At 31.0% G+C, this 15,784-nt stretch overlaps 6 protein-coding genes across 6 annotated transcripts; 3 read left to right on the top strand and 3 right to left on the bottom strand.

Moving 5' to 3' along the window:
• Positions 1–1,136: 1,136 nt before the first annotated feature.
• Positions 1,137–1,895, top strand: commd3 (COMM domain-containing protein 3; the record flags this gene model as incomplete). The annotated part of the gene is made up of 3 exons (XM_020581400.1): positions 1,137–1,275; positions 1,373–1,484; positions 1,559–1,895. The coding sequence occupies 3 exons, from the start codon at positions 1,137–1,139 to the stop codon at positions 1,893–1,895; spliced, it is 588 nt and encodes a 195-aa protein (XP_020428187.1).
• A 185-nt stretch (positions 1,896–2,080) lies between these two features.
• PPL_10631 (lipase maturation factor family protein) lies at positions 2,081–4,101 on the bottom strand (the record flags this gene model as incomplete). The annotated part of the gene is made up of 4 exons (XM_020581399.1): positions 2,081–2,710; positions 2,794–3,053; positions 3,122–3,512; positions 3,577–4,101. The coding sequence occupies 4 exons, from the start codon at positions 4,099–4,101 to the stop codon at positions 2,081–2,083; spliced, it is 1,806 nt and encodes a 601-aa protein (XP_020428186.1).
• A 740-nt stretch (positions 4,102–4,841) lies between these two features.
• PPL_10630 (inositol polyphosphate kinase family protein) lies at positions 4,842–5,855 on the bottom strand (the record flags this gene model as incomplete). Its single annotated transcript, XM_020581398.1, has 3 exons — positions 4,842–5,440; positions 5,510–5,741; positions 5,853–5,855. 3 exons carry the CDS (start codon positions 5,853–5,855, stop codon positions 4,842–4,844), a joined length of 834 nt encoding a protein of 277 aa, XP_020428185.1.
• Positions 5,856–6,658: 803 nt separating this feature from the next.
• Positions 6,659–9,883, top strand: PPL_10629 (SET domain-containing protein; the record flags this gene model as incomplete). The annotated part of the gene is made up of 5 exons (XM_020581397.1): positions 6,659–7,890; positions 7,973–8,556; positions 8,632–8,785; positions 8,867–9,004; positions 9,094–9,883. The coding sequence occupies 5 exons, from the start codon at positions 6,659–6,661 to the stop codon at positions 9,881–9,883; spliced, it is 2,898 nt and encodes a 965-aa protein (XP_020428184.1).
• Positions 9,884–10,428: 545 nt separating this feature from the next.
• PPL_10628 (kelch repeat-containing protein) lies at positions 10,429–12,138 on the top strand (the record flags this gene model as incomplete). The annotated part of the gene is made up of 1 exon (XM_020581396.1): positions 10,429–12,138. One exon carries the CDS (start codon positions 10,429–10,431, stop codon positions 12,136–12,138), a length of 1,710 nt encoding a protein of 569 aa, XP_020428183.1.
• Positions 12,139–12,504: 366 nt separating this feature from the next.
• Positions 12,505–15,556, bottom strand: PPL_10627 (CWC22 family protein; the record flags this gene model as incomplete). Its single annotated transcript, XM_020581395.1, has 4 exons — positions 12,505–13,658; positions 13,748–13,841; positions 13,914–14,158; positions 14,230–15,556. The coding sequence occupies 4 exons, from the start codon at positions 15,554–15,556 to the stop codon at positions 12,505–12,507; spliced, it is 2,820 nt and encodes a 939-aa protein (XP_020428182.1).
• Positions 15,557–15,784: the final 228 nt, after the last annotated feature.

The following is a 15,784-nucleotide window of genomic DNA, read 5'->3' as shown; positions in this document are numbered from 1 at the left end:
TGCAAAAGGTACCTTTTCGAATCAAGGAATCGTTTTTGATTGAAATTTTATCAACCCAATTCTTAATTGATAAGAACACGAAAAAATAAAAAACAAAATCCAGATCCACATAATTAGGCCTCTTCTTTATTGATTTATAGTGGTGGGTTATTTTATCGGATATACTAAATAGGGGGTGGTTTCCAAACATTTGTTGTGTGGTTGTTGATCAACAATGAAATGCCCCATTGCAAATCGCAGATTCGAAAAGACATTTCAACGAAATCAACAGTGCATTGGTGTTGATTTCATACCCTTTTTGTTTGTTTTTTTTATTTTTATTTTTTTTGGAATCTGATTTTAGTTTTTTTTTTTGTTTATAAAAGCACAATTGTGTTGAAGCCGATGCCAAATCTTTTTTTAGAATTGTTTTTTAGCCAGAAAAAAAAACATGAAACATTAGGGTATGAAATGAACACCGATGACTGTTGATTTTTATTGATTTTTTTTTATATTTTTGTTGGGTCAAATATAATTTCAAAATCTGATGAATTGCAAAAAAAAAAAACCGTTATTTTATTTATTGATATAAATGGAGTTCTGATTGATGTAAAAAAATTGTCAATTATTACTATTTATAATATAAAATAAACAAGATTGATATTTCAATAACAATTTTCTGATTGTTGTTTGCCTCAACCAAACTTTTATTCATTTTTGCAATTGTTTAATATATACATATATTAAAGAAAAAATATGATAAAAATGAGAAAAATTAAACAATATTTTAACAACAACAATAGAGTTAACAAACTTACTACATTACAATTTATGTTATTGATTGTATTATACATTACCTTTTTTTATTTTTTAGGTATACTACATTCTTTCAAAGTACAAACACACTTAATTGATATTCAATAGTATCAATAGTGAAATGATGGTTGGTTGATAAAAGTACTACTTAATTAATAAATAAATAATTATGATATTAAAAAATAGTGATCATTTAAAAAAAAAAAATACAAAAAGTTGCAGAAAATTCATATGAAAAATGATTATTTTTTTCATTGCAAATAATTTGGTTGTGGGTGTGTTAAATGATTGAGTTGTAACATACTTAAATAATTATAAGAATATATATAGATAAAAGAAGAATGAATTTAAGTGAAGATTGTTTAAAAGGATTAGAAGTACTCGCTGATGAGAAAATTGTACCAAATGAAGCATTCAGAGCTCTCATTGATTGTTGTTTTGATGTTGTTTTAAAGCATGAAACTGAAAGTGCACTATTTGGTATGTATAAATTGTGTAGTCAAATCATCTCGATTCATTCAACAATAACTAGAATATATTATTAACATTCAAATCTATCTATCTATCTAATCAATAGAGAATAGTTCATTAAAGAATGTAGATGTTATTGCACTAAAACAAACCTATTCAGCATTCATCATATTCATTTTAGAGACAATGAAATCAAATATAGATAACAGTGTAATAACGTAAGAGAATAAATAGTTTATATATATAATATGAAGATGTTTATTAATATTTATTGATTAATTAATTAATATAGTCATACTTTGGAAGATCATAAACTATCATCAAATAGAATACAAGTAATCATTCAGTATTTCAATCAAAATAGAATAGCAATTAGAAAGGTGCTATCAATTACCAACTTCCATTATCCACATATCATCGATGTTAATTGGCGTCTGGATTACTTTATGAAATCAAACTCAATAGAAAAAGTAAACACACCGGTCTACCTCATCAATCTGACAACCGAAAAGGAAGAGGGTGAAAAGGGTGAAGTCGAATTTGCATGTACATTAGATCAATTACAGGATTTAGTTTTCAAACTTAGAGATGCACAGAAACAAATCGAAAGATCATCAATTAAATCATAAGACCATTATTATTATTATTATTGTTATTCAGCTTTTTTTTTGAACAAAAGACAACACCATCCAATCCACTCCACCTCCACTTAGCTTAACTTCACCAAAAGAAATCAAATAAACTATATTAAAGTTGTAATATTAATTTTTAATGGTTGTTGTTTTGTTACTTGTAGTTTTATCTTGTTTATTGTTTATTGTTGCATTATGAATGCAAGTTTATTTTCACATAGCGTCATAGTGGGATAGTAGAGATAAGACTTTTCTTTACGCCACCAAGTACCGTCGTCTTCGAATCTTGACTTTAGAATGTTACCTTGTGAATCTGTTTCAAGAGGTGGTAGCTGTTGTTGTTCGTCTTTTTCTTTCTGTTTTTTGTGACTGATTCGGTGGAAAGGATTGTTATCAGAGAATTCATAGGCTGCAATCTCACAACGCAAGTACTTTGGTTTCTTTGAGTGGAAAGGATTCTTCCTGAGCATATTGACTACCTCTGGCTGGTTCTCCAGTAGTCGTTGACAGAAATTTTCGAACCACTGACTCTTACTCATTCCAAATGTCTCGAATTGAGCGAACCACAATCGCCATTCCAATCGTGGTAGATGCCCAATAATCAAGTCAGGTCGTCTATTTAAATCACCGGGTTTCCAATTGAATTCATATTGTAACCACTCTTTTCCATCGTGAGATCCTTTGAAGATGACTTCTCTTCTTGTGGTAGTCATCGATGCGAACAAACCATAGTAATTTAACAATCCAAATCTAGCGACATACATATATCGTTGATATAAGCTAATATTAATATCTAACATTCCTCTAGTTAGCTATATTGTTGTTTTAATTTAAAATTGGTAGATAAGTTAAAATATATTACTATTTTCATGATTTCAGTACTTTTTATAATTACATTTGATAAAGGTATGTATGATAAACATAAAGTTGATATTACAATAGCTAATGCCAAAATAACAAAGAATCCTTCATATATTAAACTTCCAATGGCATCATTGTTTGATACTATCCACTTTGAAATTAGATTTCTAAAAGAAAAAGGTAAGATAGAATCATCCCAAAAAGTAGCTGATATAATGATTGAATTTAAATTAAAAACACCATAGTTTCCACTTGCCAATATAAATACTTGTAGTAATATTAAATTTAATACATCTTAATAAAGATTGTTAGTATAAAAAGAAAAGAATAACAAAAAATAATTAATTTCTTTATAAACTTACTAAAATTAATAAAACATGGTATCATTAATAGGATTGGAGAGAATATCTCAACAATGAAATGGTACCAACATCCAAGTTTCTTGATAGTTTGAGGAAGCTCATTGAAAATATAACTAGTCCAAATAGGCATTGGCTGTGTCCAGAAGTGGTAATTCAAAGCAACTCCTTCACTCCATGATGAGTCACCAGATGATATTTTACATATTCCACTTGCAAAGAACAACCTTATAGACATCCAATGAAACATCCACCATATTGAATAATGATAGAATCCGCTTCCATTCAAACTTACAAATGGTATAAACCTAAATGGTGGAAGTAAAATTGTCCAAAAAGTAGTATCCAACATTAAATTATCAAATTGTAACTGAAAGAATTCACCTCCACAATTCTATAATCAATGAGATTAATACAAAGAAAGAAATCATATATATTTTCATAATTTCTATACATACTTTAAAAGATAAATAAACAGTGAATAATAAAAATAAATTCAATGTTGGACATATATCTAAAAACAATAGAGTTGAGCATAATAAACCATAATTACAACAATTTGTTAAAAAAGAGTCTGTAATCTTATAGGGTTGAACTAAAAGGAATATTGATGGTGAATCAATGAATGCCTTTTTCTTTTCTCTTTTCTTTTTTACATTCTCTACTATTGGTAGTACACCATTCTTTCCAAACAATCCAAGTAACTGTGATTTTATAGATAGAAAAGATATGAAATATAAAATAGCTAAAGATCTAACTAATAGCCATTGAATTACTTTATATTGAGGTTGTTCTTCAGTAGGTACAAAATATCTTCTTGTGATAGTGAATTGTATAAAAGATTTAATTGCAATTATATAGATAAAAGTAAATAAAATTCTAAATGATTTAGGTGATAACAAATAGTCTATTGCACTACCCAATATATTTTTATGCACATTTTTAATATTCCTATTATTTCTTTTTTCTGAAATTAGAACCATTTCTTTTTTAATTTATTACTAAATATTAATAAATATCTATTTTAATTTATTTTTATACAAGATATTATTTATTTTCTTAATAAATAAAGTCTAAAATTCTTTGATAAAAATAAAATAATGAAAATAAATATAAAGGATAAAAGCTTTGTCCAAAAAAGGAATTCCCAGATCAAGAAAAATAAAAAATTTAGTTTTTGTTTTAAATAGTGCGAATTCAAACTTCACAGACAAGAGAAATTAAATTATTTATTTTGAACCAAATACTTGCAATAGAGTCTCAGAATGGTAGTACTTGCAGTATATAATTCACATAGTGGAAAGGAGCTGTGTTGTTTCTTTACCTACAATATAGATATTTTATCTAGACATTGGATTACCTGTGGTTTGGAGAGCTTTGATCGTTGAATTATTAGATTATTTGTAATATAGGTTGCTCAACAAATTTGAAAGATATTTTAATTATTGTTGAAAATTATAAAGTAATAATTTATTTTTATTATTTATCTGTTTATGGTAGAGTAAAAACAATGAAAAAAAAAATAAAAAAATGAAATGTAAAAGTAGTAACTATCTATTTTATAATTAAAAAGGTTAAAAAATATTACTTTGATAGTATTTAACAATTATTATAATAGAATCAACTTTTTTTAAAATAATCAATATTTAAATTGATGTTGGTCAACAATTGTTCATTGTTAATCTTTTGATTTATTACAAGAATGGGGGTAGTATTTGAGATTTTATAATTTCAATAGTTGCTCCATTAAACTAATTAGGTTCTCCAATCCAATGATGTAGCTTTGGTCTTTGGCTTTGTTGTCGAGTGGATCGACATGTGCAAAGTCAATCATTTTCAATGAGATTCCGTGGTGTTCCGATATCATGGTGACGTTGTGATGTGCTTTGTGGGAGGCGTTCACTCGACCAAAGACAAAGAGCAGTGACGATGAGTAGAATGCCATGCTTCGGTTGTTTTGGAACCAGACGAGCAATGCTCTCAACTTTACTAGGTAGGCTTCAACGATGTCCTTGAAGAGATGGTCACCTCCGCATGAAAACAACTTTACAAGACCGTCGTGCAAGATGTTGTCTTTGGTCAGTGCTTTTCCCCAGTCCTTATCGAACTTGAGATGCTCACCGTTGTCCGGTCTCACCAGCTTGGCACCACAGAATCGAATACCGAGTGATGCTGTCGTTGTTTTCGATGCCTTGGCAATCTCCAGCCGGATCTTCTCTTCTGTGGCAGAGGCATCGTATGTTCTAGTGCCCATCTTGATATCTGCAACATTGACATGATCCTTTTCATAAGGATATGTTAAATCTTCAATACCCATATATTCTATACAACAAACAAACAAACAAACAACTTGTTAGTTAGATATATAATATTGATTGTTTATAAACATACCATGACTACCATATTTAATAACTTTATCGAAAGCAGCTAAGTATTGTCTGAATGAGATATCGTAGGTCTCAGAGAGTTCGTAGAATTCTACTTCACGTTTGCCTCTCTTACCTGTTACTGGTTTAAATACAAAACCATTATCGGATTGTAAGAATCTAGGAATGTTCTCGCTACCTGGTGTCTCTTCTGTGTGACCTGCAATCTGTGCATCAAATGCTTTTAAATTTGAACTCTTTTTTTAATTAACAATTATTTGATATTTTAAACAAATTATTTTAAAAAAACATAAAATTAATTAATGATAGAATTATTAACAAAAAAGTAATAGATTTAAATATGTTACCATTTTTAATTTCAATTTATCTAATAATTAAAATTTTAATTTAATTAAAACTGTGAAGATCACAAAAAAAAAAAAATACGAAAAATCTTTTATTAATAAACACAAATTTAATAAAAATTATAATAAAATTATATAATATGTTCTTTTGTTTTAATTTTTTGAATTTGATGTATCATTTTCATCAAAAAAAAATCATGTTCATTGAACCTAATAGTCGAAATAACAATGGTAGAAGTGTGTTGGAGTCGTATTTCCAAGGTATCAATCAACCGACTACTGCCAACCGACTATTCAATACAAAGCTATTTAAGCGCAACAAAACTAAATAAACAAGATATATTTTTATACTCCTCACATCAACACTTAACTTAATAATTATAACATCATTAATATAAAACTACTATGTCTTTAATACCACAACTTAATGAAGCTTCTAACATGGTGGACACAGAAGGGTCTATCCCTTTCACAACCTACTTCAAAAGGACCCCTACTAAGCCTACGACCCCTGCCGGTTTGACTACGGAGCCTCGCGATTACACTAGTGCTATGTTGGAAGTAGTCGATTGATTGATACCTTGGAAATACGATTTTGTAAGATGTTCTATGCTAGTATAGAATAAAAAACCAATCTTTGGATATTTTATATCTTTTACAATAAAAATTATATTTAGAAAACATTATCTTCAATTTTTTTTTATTTTTTTATTTATTTTTATTTTTTTTTGGAAGGAATATATTATCAACGAATCTTTGAAAATTTGACAGCCAAACTGTTTTCTTTTGTATATTAATATTATATATAAATGACTAAACCAAAAAAGAGGACAACAACAACGTCATTGAATCAGTATCATCTGCATCAACAACAACTACATCAACAGCAACAGCAATTACATCAACAACAACAGCAACTCTTTCAACAACAGTTATTTCATGCTGCTGGTCAACAACATCAAAATGACAATAATCTAGAACAACAACAACAGCAGCAGCAACATCAATTAAATAGACATAATGTAAATATGCATGCTCACACACATGGACATGTACATCCTCAATCGGCTGGTACCACCACCACAGCGACAAAGACTACACATCGTAATAATATAGCTGCTTCGTTGTCACGTTCTATCAACGCTATGAAACTGGTGAAGGATTCACAACTAAAGAGTATGGCAATGCGATACGACAAGCTGAGCAGCATAACCGATAAGATCGATATGTCGATTCCCGTGTGGGAGACAATAGTCGAAGCTAAACAATCTACAATCGATTCATTCATAAACTCGACAACAGCAACTCTAATCCAATCTACTCGTGCCGGTAATGATTCATTACTCACTCTACAACAAGCAGCACAACAACAACAACAAACAACTCATGGAGAAGTTCAACAACTTAGTAAAGCCTATAAAAGTCGTGGTAATGACTTGTTCCAAAAGAAACAGTACTTGGATGCACTGCTACTCTACACCGAAGCACTGCGACTCTACAACACGGAATCCACTAAAGATCAGCAGGTTCTAAGCTCGATCTACTCGAATCGGTGTCTTTGTTTGGTGCATCTAGAGAAGTTTGAAGAGGGTGCTATCGAAGCAACCCGAGGATTGGAGTGTAGAAACTCTGATTACCTCGTACACAAGCTGCTGTATCGTCGTGGAATATGCTATTTCAGTATGAAGCGTCACCACAAGGCGAGAGCCGACTTCCAAGAGGCACACAAACTCGTCTCAAAGATGTCGGATCCCTCTGATATCCAATCGATTGAGAACTACCTCGAGAAGATCAACAAGATGAATCTGGGTGATCTCATCGACAAGGAGATGCCAACGGAACCGCGACATGCATCGATAGTCGACCAGCGTATAGCTTTCAAGTATGGATCGGACAGTGTTGGTCGTCTCGGTGAAACCACCGATCTCATCGCATCAAACACAATCCTCTTCCAAGAGAAAGCATACGTATTCTGTCTCGATCGTTACTCACATTCCTCCTATTGTCACAATTGTTTAAAAGAGATATTAGCACCTATTTAGTAAGTAACAGTAGCTAATCAAACACTTTAAAGATAACTAACCGGTTTTTATTTAAAACAACAACAACAACAACAACAACAGTTGTAAGAAATGTAATCTTGCACAATATTGTGGTGATGAATGTTTGAAAGAGGATTATAATAACTTTCACGAGAAAGAGTGTGGAAAAGGATTCTTGTTGCTTTGTTCCACAGAGAGTTTGATGGTAATAAGAATATTGGCAAAGAAATCAAAGGAAAGAGCATCGTCGAAATCGAAAGAATCAAATGTTACCGTAGTAGAGAATAATATCGATACACAATATATACCACAACCAACAGGTGTATTCGATCCTCCTGAACCAGAGGTTATGTTTTCAAATAGTAGCAACAACAATAGTAGTAATAGCAATATAGATAGTAGTCAATTACATTCACCATCGAAATCAACACGTATCATATCGAATGATGCTTCCGATCTGCTGGATAATATTCAGGATGATACCGATGAAATGAATGGTGAACCGTTGCAAGCGAAATCCAATATCTATAGTCCAAACTACGATTTGATCTATTCGTTCGATCCGCACTACAATGAACATCCAAATAGTAAACTTGCATCGATTATCTTTGAAGCTTGTATTCTAGAGCGTTTCTTGAATATCCATCACAAATCACTGGGAATCAGTAAATCCGATTACAATCTTCTTATACTGGTACGTCATCTCTGTCAGCTTTCAACCTATATCTTCTCTATTCCAGTGATTCTTGGTCAAGATGAGTTCTGTCAGCACGGAATTCAGCGATACGTCACTGTCAAGGTTGCCTATGTAATATTCCCAACGGCATCACTCTTGAATCATTCATGTGATAACAACACATTAGTACAATATAAAGGAAATTCAATTTTAATCAAGTAAGTAATATGATATGTTATTAATAACATAAGAGAAAACATATTAATTTGAACAGAGTTTACTAACCTATTTATTTTTAGATCATTAAAAGATATAGAAAAGAATGAAGAAGTATCAATTTCCTATGGTCCACATATATATCATCTAGACCTAAGAGAAAGATTGAAAGCTTTGAAATCCGAATACTTTTTTATTTGTAGATGTAAATCTTGTAATGAGTATGTTTGTTATTTAATCAACTTTAATATTTAGTAATCAAAACAACTAATATTGATGTTTAAATTGTTTTTAATCATTCTTTTCTTAGGAAAGCAGGTCCAAATCCATTGAGATGTCCAACTACGAATGGAAAATCATATTTTTGTGCTGGTACTCTTTTGGAAACAGTTAATGTTGCGAAATTGACAAGTGAAATCGAGGCTGAAGAAGATGATGACGAAGACGATGAAGGGTTGACTTTTGATAACTACAACAATAGAGTATTTGAATGTAGTAAATGCAATGCTCAGTTGACCCCAACTGAAACAGGATTACTTACATCGAATGCAATCTTGACGAATATCATGCTGAGCACTGCACTTCAACAGATGACCACTGGCGATACCAAAGAAACCGAGGGTCTGTTGGCAAAGTGTTTGGAAATGCGATCAACTATCTTCCACGAGAATAGCAAGAAAATAGGTGAGGTCTATGACTCGTTCGCTCGGCTGTACATTCAGGAGGACAATTACAAGGATGCTGTGAAATACGCAGAGAAAGCAGTTCATAATATGTTTGTTCGTCTTGGTCACTCGCATTCCACCGAGCTTGCGAGAGAGTGTGCGAAACTCGCCAACATCTACATCAATGGAGGTGAACCATTCAAAGCGATCAAAGCAATCAACACTGCCGAAGCATTGCTAGTCAAATGGAAAACAGAATCGGGTGACGATGAGATTCTTGCACAACTGAGAAACCATAAGAAAGTACTGGAAGCGTCCAAAGTCATACCAGGCACCAACAAAGTGGAAATCAATCTAACACAACTCTGGTCACAACCAGATTTCGATTCCGATACATTCCTTCACCGAATGATATTATATCATAATAAAGGATAGAAAGTATTAATAATTTAAATTTTGTTGTTTGAATAAGTAATCCAATTATTTATCTTTTTTTTTTCACATGAAATAACGAGGTAATATCTTTAAATTGTATTTTTTTTAATAAAAAAGATAAACAGTTAGAAAATATGTTTATACAAAACTATTGCAAACATTTCTAAATTTAATTTCTCACTTATCCACACCTCTTATATTCGCAATCACACTAAATTAACTAATACAAAATCAATAAAGGGCGATCCTATTCATCTGATTAATATCGATATAACCCTACAACAACAACAACAACACTCTAAAGTGGTGAACATGTTCCGCAATCATTAACTTAATAACAATAAACAGAACAATTTATTTCCAAAGTCGGGACTCTATTTTTTTTCATCTAATTTTGTGACCCCCATTACACAATCAGAATAGATCAGTTAACTTAAAATTTTAATTTCCTTTAATTGATTTGTTTTTTACTTATTTTTTTTTTTCATTTTTCTCTTTCTTTTAAAATCTTTAATTATCTCATTAGAAAGATTTAGAAGTTAATAATGACAATTAAATGTTTAAAGCATCAAAAATCACCGAAATTCATTTGTTACCAATGTAATAGTTTGATGTGTTCAATATGTATCAGTATTCATTACCAAGCTCATCCTGATCATTCAGAATGGGAACATATTGATCAGATCAAAGATTCATTGAGTAATTTTAATGTAGATAATATTATTGACACCAAAACCAATAATGATATCAATAGTGACAATAGTAATAACTTCCTATCGCAAATCAATATTAAACTTAAATCGATATGGGAATCACTTTGTTCATCTACATCAAGATTTCAATCATTATCAACAACAGAGAATGAAATCAAAGAACACTTTGAACAGTTGCATCAATATCTCATTAGAGAACAGCATAAACTACAAAGAGATATTATCAATGATAAACATACACTCACAAATTCAATCGATTATAATATTAATCATTTGAAATATTTAATAAATATTATAAAGATATTTAATAAATTAAATAATAATAACAATAATAATAGTGATAATAGTGGTGATTATAATCAGTCAATTATTGAAGATACAACATCATTGTACTCAACAGCAACAATAATGAAATCAATAACATCCAGTTCATCATTACAATCATTCATCAATGATAACAATCAAACGTTGTTTAATTATGATAAAAATAATAACTATTTAAATATTGATGAACTTATCAAACAACATGGCGATGATTCAAAATTACTATTATTAGATATCATTCATAAATACAACAATCAATTTAAATCAACAACAGTCACTGACAATAATGACGATTCAATATCATCTTATAAATTATCAATCAAACAACATGATTTCAATCAATTGAATTCAATTATTGAAAATTCAATCAAACTTGATAAAATTGTATCAAACAGCAATGATAATAAACAATCATATATTTTCACAACTCACAAATCAAAAGGAGCAACACTGATCAACACATCAAACAACTATTCAATTGAAGAACTACAGTTTGATTACAAATTTTCTTGTACTTACTCCTCGATTGTTTCAGTTGGTGAATATATCTATATATTCGGGGGATACACCAGTACTTTAAAATGGATTAAAATTTCTACCAAATCCAAGTCAATAGAACATATTGGTGAAATCGAAGGAATCAAAGGTGATTATTATATATCAGTTTGTTATGATGGCCAAGATCATATCTACTTAGTGAATGGAGCCCACAGAAAAAATAGAATTGATAGATTCAACATCCATACAATGAAGTTCGAATCATATCATCATTTACTTGAAGGATATGATCGTCAAATATCATCGATGATTTTCAAAGGTTCATTATATTCAATATCATATGATCAAAATAAGCTATTTCAATTCGATTTGACAAATAAAACGATAATAGATCATCAAATTGACATTATACCATACTCAGCATGTCATGATAACAATGGAAATTTCTTTATATTAGATTCATCCAACAAACAATTCATCAAATATAACGTTGAAACCAAACAAACTTTCAATCTCAATGCTATTCCTCTCACAAATGCACAGTATTCATGCGTAATGTATCATCGAGAATCACCGGAATCAAGCTGTATCTATTCATTTGGTTCATCCAATGATTGTAATTTCAAATACTCAATTGAATCCAATCAATGTGAACCATTCTTTCGAGATATTGATAATCAAGATCGACAATGGTGTGCATCTACAACAATTACACCATAATAAATTTAAACAAAAATAATCAATTAAATAAAAGTTATATTCTATTTCATGTAGCCACAATTATACAAACTATTTTTAAAGGAGACTCTTCAAAATAAATAAATTTGAAAAATAATAAATTAAATAAAATTTTTATTAATAATATTATTTATTCAGCCTAGGCCCCGGCTTCTAATCTGCATTACGTTCGCTTAAAGACAATCCAGGTTGTCTATCGACTCAGCAATGGTGTTGTTATTAATAAGTTACAGAAATAAAAACTATTTATTTAATTGACTTTTTTTTCAGAATCTAAAATGATAGATTTCGTTTGATATCACTTGAAATGTAAATAAATAAAACAATTAATTGATTGATTTATTATGATTATAGGAAATTTAAGTTGATATCTGATTTCAAGAGTGGCTTAACCATTTTAACTCTTTGTTTTAAAAGTTGAACTTGTTCTGTGTTTTCAGTGTTTGGTGATATGAGTCCATGCAAAAAGAATACGGCAATACCTTTCTTGAGAGTCTCTATGTTTTGTACTTGATCATCTTTCTTTTTGGATCTACGGTTCTCGTCTTGAATCAGAGAGAGTCGTTCAAAGATCTCGACGGTTTCACGCTCCGATGAAAGTGTCAGGAGGTAGGTGAACAACAAACGGTAGAATACAATCGATTTGGGATCCAAACGCTCCAAGCTGATCACACGCAACAATGTCAACGAGAATATATGAGTTTCAATCAACTTTGACATCAAGTTGGCAAGCACCATGAGCGATGATACTTGGCTGCTGGCAATGTCCTTCAGACGGTCCCAGAGAGCATACTGCAGAGTGAATCTAATGTTTTCGTCGTGTGAAGTAAGTCTTTGAATCAAGTGGAAATAGTATGGATTGAACTTCTTCTCTTTCAAGCAGCAGTGCAAGATGATGTTGATTACTTCACGGTCCTGTTTGTCCTTGAGTTGCAACTGCATGATTCTCTCAAAGGCATCGATAAAGTCGTCGGCCGACATGATAGTGCAGAACAATGTCTTTTGGAGCGGTGTACTCATTCTGTTGGCAATGGCAGACTGCATCAACTCGTCGGTGAAACCAGCGTTGGCTTGAGCAATCACCGCCGATTGACTCATTGGTTGACCGCTACCACCGCTATTTCCACCGTTTCCAAAGTTAATGACTCCGTCTTTATCTACACGACCGGCCCACGATGAACCGACTAACCACCATCTACCGGCAGAGTCAATCGAAGAGAGATCCTTCAATGAAATTCGCAAAGTGTTGGATGACATCGATGTCTCTGTTGACTTTAGAAGTGATCTGATTGCTTTCTTCAGGGTTGCAACGGTCTCTATCAACTTTGTATTCTTTACTTTGTTGTTCTTTAGATTGGTGATTGTCTCCATCATAAAACTCAGCTTTGTAACAACACTTTCATTGGTTTGTTCCTTCTTGACGTCAGCTTGTCTCTTTTGAACCAACAAAATGATATCTTTCAAAGCAGTTGGATCTTCACCTCTTAATTGATATCCACCATCTAATTAATAGAAAAAAATAGAATAAATATATTCTTTTTGTCAATAAACAAAGATATTATTAATAAATAACAATATAGTATTTACTTACTTTGTATTAATAATAATAATAATTGAATATCATCTTCACTGAACGATTCTATAAAAACCTTTGCTAAATCAACAATGATGACACTACCCAATACCTAATAATAAATGTTATAGTTAATATTTATTTGATTTCATAGATGAACGTATGAATTGACACTAATACATACTTGGAAATTATAAAGATGAATAATAATTAATAATAAATTTGAAGTAACATTAATTGACTTTGAAGAAGAATAAGCATCTTGATATTTCTTATATAGCTCCTCAATGAAATAACCACCGATATCAGTACCGATTCCACAATGAATAGCTGCAATCAATGCAGTATTGGCATGAATAATTGAATGTATAACCTGTTCACTCGATATACAATTATTTAATAATAACTCTGTAATTAAATGCTTTAAAACTAAATGATAATTAATGATAGTTTGATTATAAGTAAGTAAACAACTATCTTTTTTTTAAAGTAATACATACTATTTCTTGGTTTCTCATTGAATAACTGTACAATATCATGATAGATTGAATGAAAGTTGTTGGTTGCCAATCTATTGAACAGACCATTTAACTTTCTCTTTAGGTTCAAATCATCTTGACTAAGTTGGATTGTCGGTGTTGTCGATGTTGTTGCTGATGTCGATGACTTGTTGTTGTTGTTGGTATCTTGTGTCAAATTTCTAAGATGTGGTGGTACATACTTTCCTAAACCTTCACTACCAACACCCTTATTATCTTTAATGATCTCTCCTGTCTTTGCATTTACAATTCTACCATAGATATCTTCCTTTGTTTCAACCTTCTTCTCTTTTGTCTTTTTTGTTAATTGTATATCTTCTTCTTCCTCTTCTTCTTCTTCTTCTTCATCAACATCCTCTTCATCTTCATCATCAAGATCAAACTCTTGGTCATCTTCATCCCCATCCAACATATCTACATCTTCATCTTCTTCTTCTTCATCTTCTTCTTCCTCTTCCTCATCTTCATCTAACTCTATATCATCTAACATTTCAACTTGATCCTCTGGATCTGTATCGAATTCATCATCTTCATCTGAACCTGGATCAGCACCGATACCATCCAATGCATCTTCCAATTCATCCATGAGTTTATCAGAGTTTGAAACACCGTATTGATCTTCTTCCTCAACGGCATCGTCATCTTCTTCTTCATTCTCATTATCGTCGTCATCATCATCATCAGATTGTCTCTTCTTATTAACAGGTTTGAATAAGACATCCAAACCATCCTCTTTGAATGACGAAGGTAACTCTTTCTTCTTCTTCTTCAAACCAAGTTTTGATTCCAAGTAGCTAATCTCTCTGTCTTCACCGGTGAGCAAGTCACTCTCTTTACCACCGATCGATTTCAAAAAGATACGCTTCTTCTCTGCATCCGATAGTTTTGCAATGCTCGCTTGATTTTGTTGATTTCTCTTCTCCTCTCTTCTGTTACGCTTCTCCTCTCTCAGCTCCTTCTCGCGTTGTTTGTCAGCTCTCTCCTGTTTGATACGATCTTCCTTCTCTTGTTTTATTCTCTTTAGTTTCTCGGGATTCATCAAACGTTCCTCTCTGACCTGATGATAATGTTGTCTTCTCTTTTTCTTTTCATCTTTCTTTTTTTGTCTCTCTTGTTTTCTACTCTTTCCTTTCTTTATACTATAATGATTTTGATCTTCATATGAATCGTTTTCACTACTGTTATTAGCATTTATCTCATTGGTAAGTGATCTTGGTAATTGTAAACTATGATTATTATTATTTTTATTATTATTGTTATTAAATTTTGAAAATGATTTAGGTTTCATTATTAATTAATATATTTATTTATTTTTAATTAAATCTTAATAATTTAATTTAGTTTCTTTTCTTTCTTGATTTCCAAAATGACATTCGTTCGGTTTTTTTGTTTTTTTGAAAATATTTAAATTCAAATTTAAATTAATTTTTAACGTTACAGTAGTGTTTTTGGTTGGTGACGAAGCAATGCAAGATGACTCACTTCAAAAAATAATGAAAAATGAAAAATTTAATGT

The sequence above is a fragment of the Heterostelium album genome (genome assembly GCF_000004825.1).
Source record: "Heterostelium album PN500 unplaced genomic scaffold PPL_scaffold14, whole genome shotgun sequence".
NCBI classification, from domain to species: Eukaryota; Evosea; class Eumycetozoa; order Acytosteliales; family Acytosteliaceae; genus Heterostelium; species Heterostelium album.
Note: the sequence above shows the minus strand (reverse complement) of the source record. Positions and strands in the feature narration are given on the sequence as shown.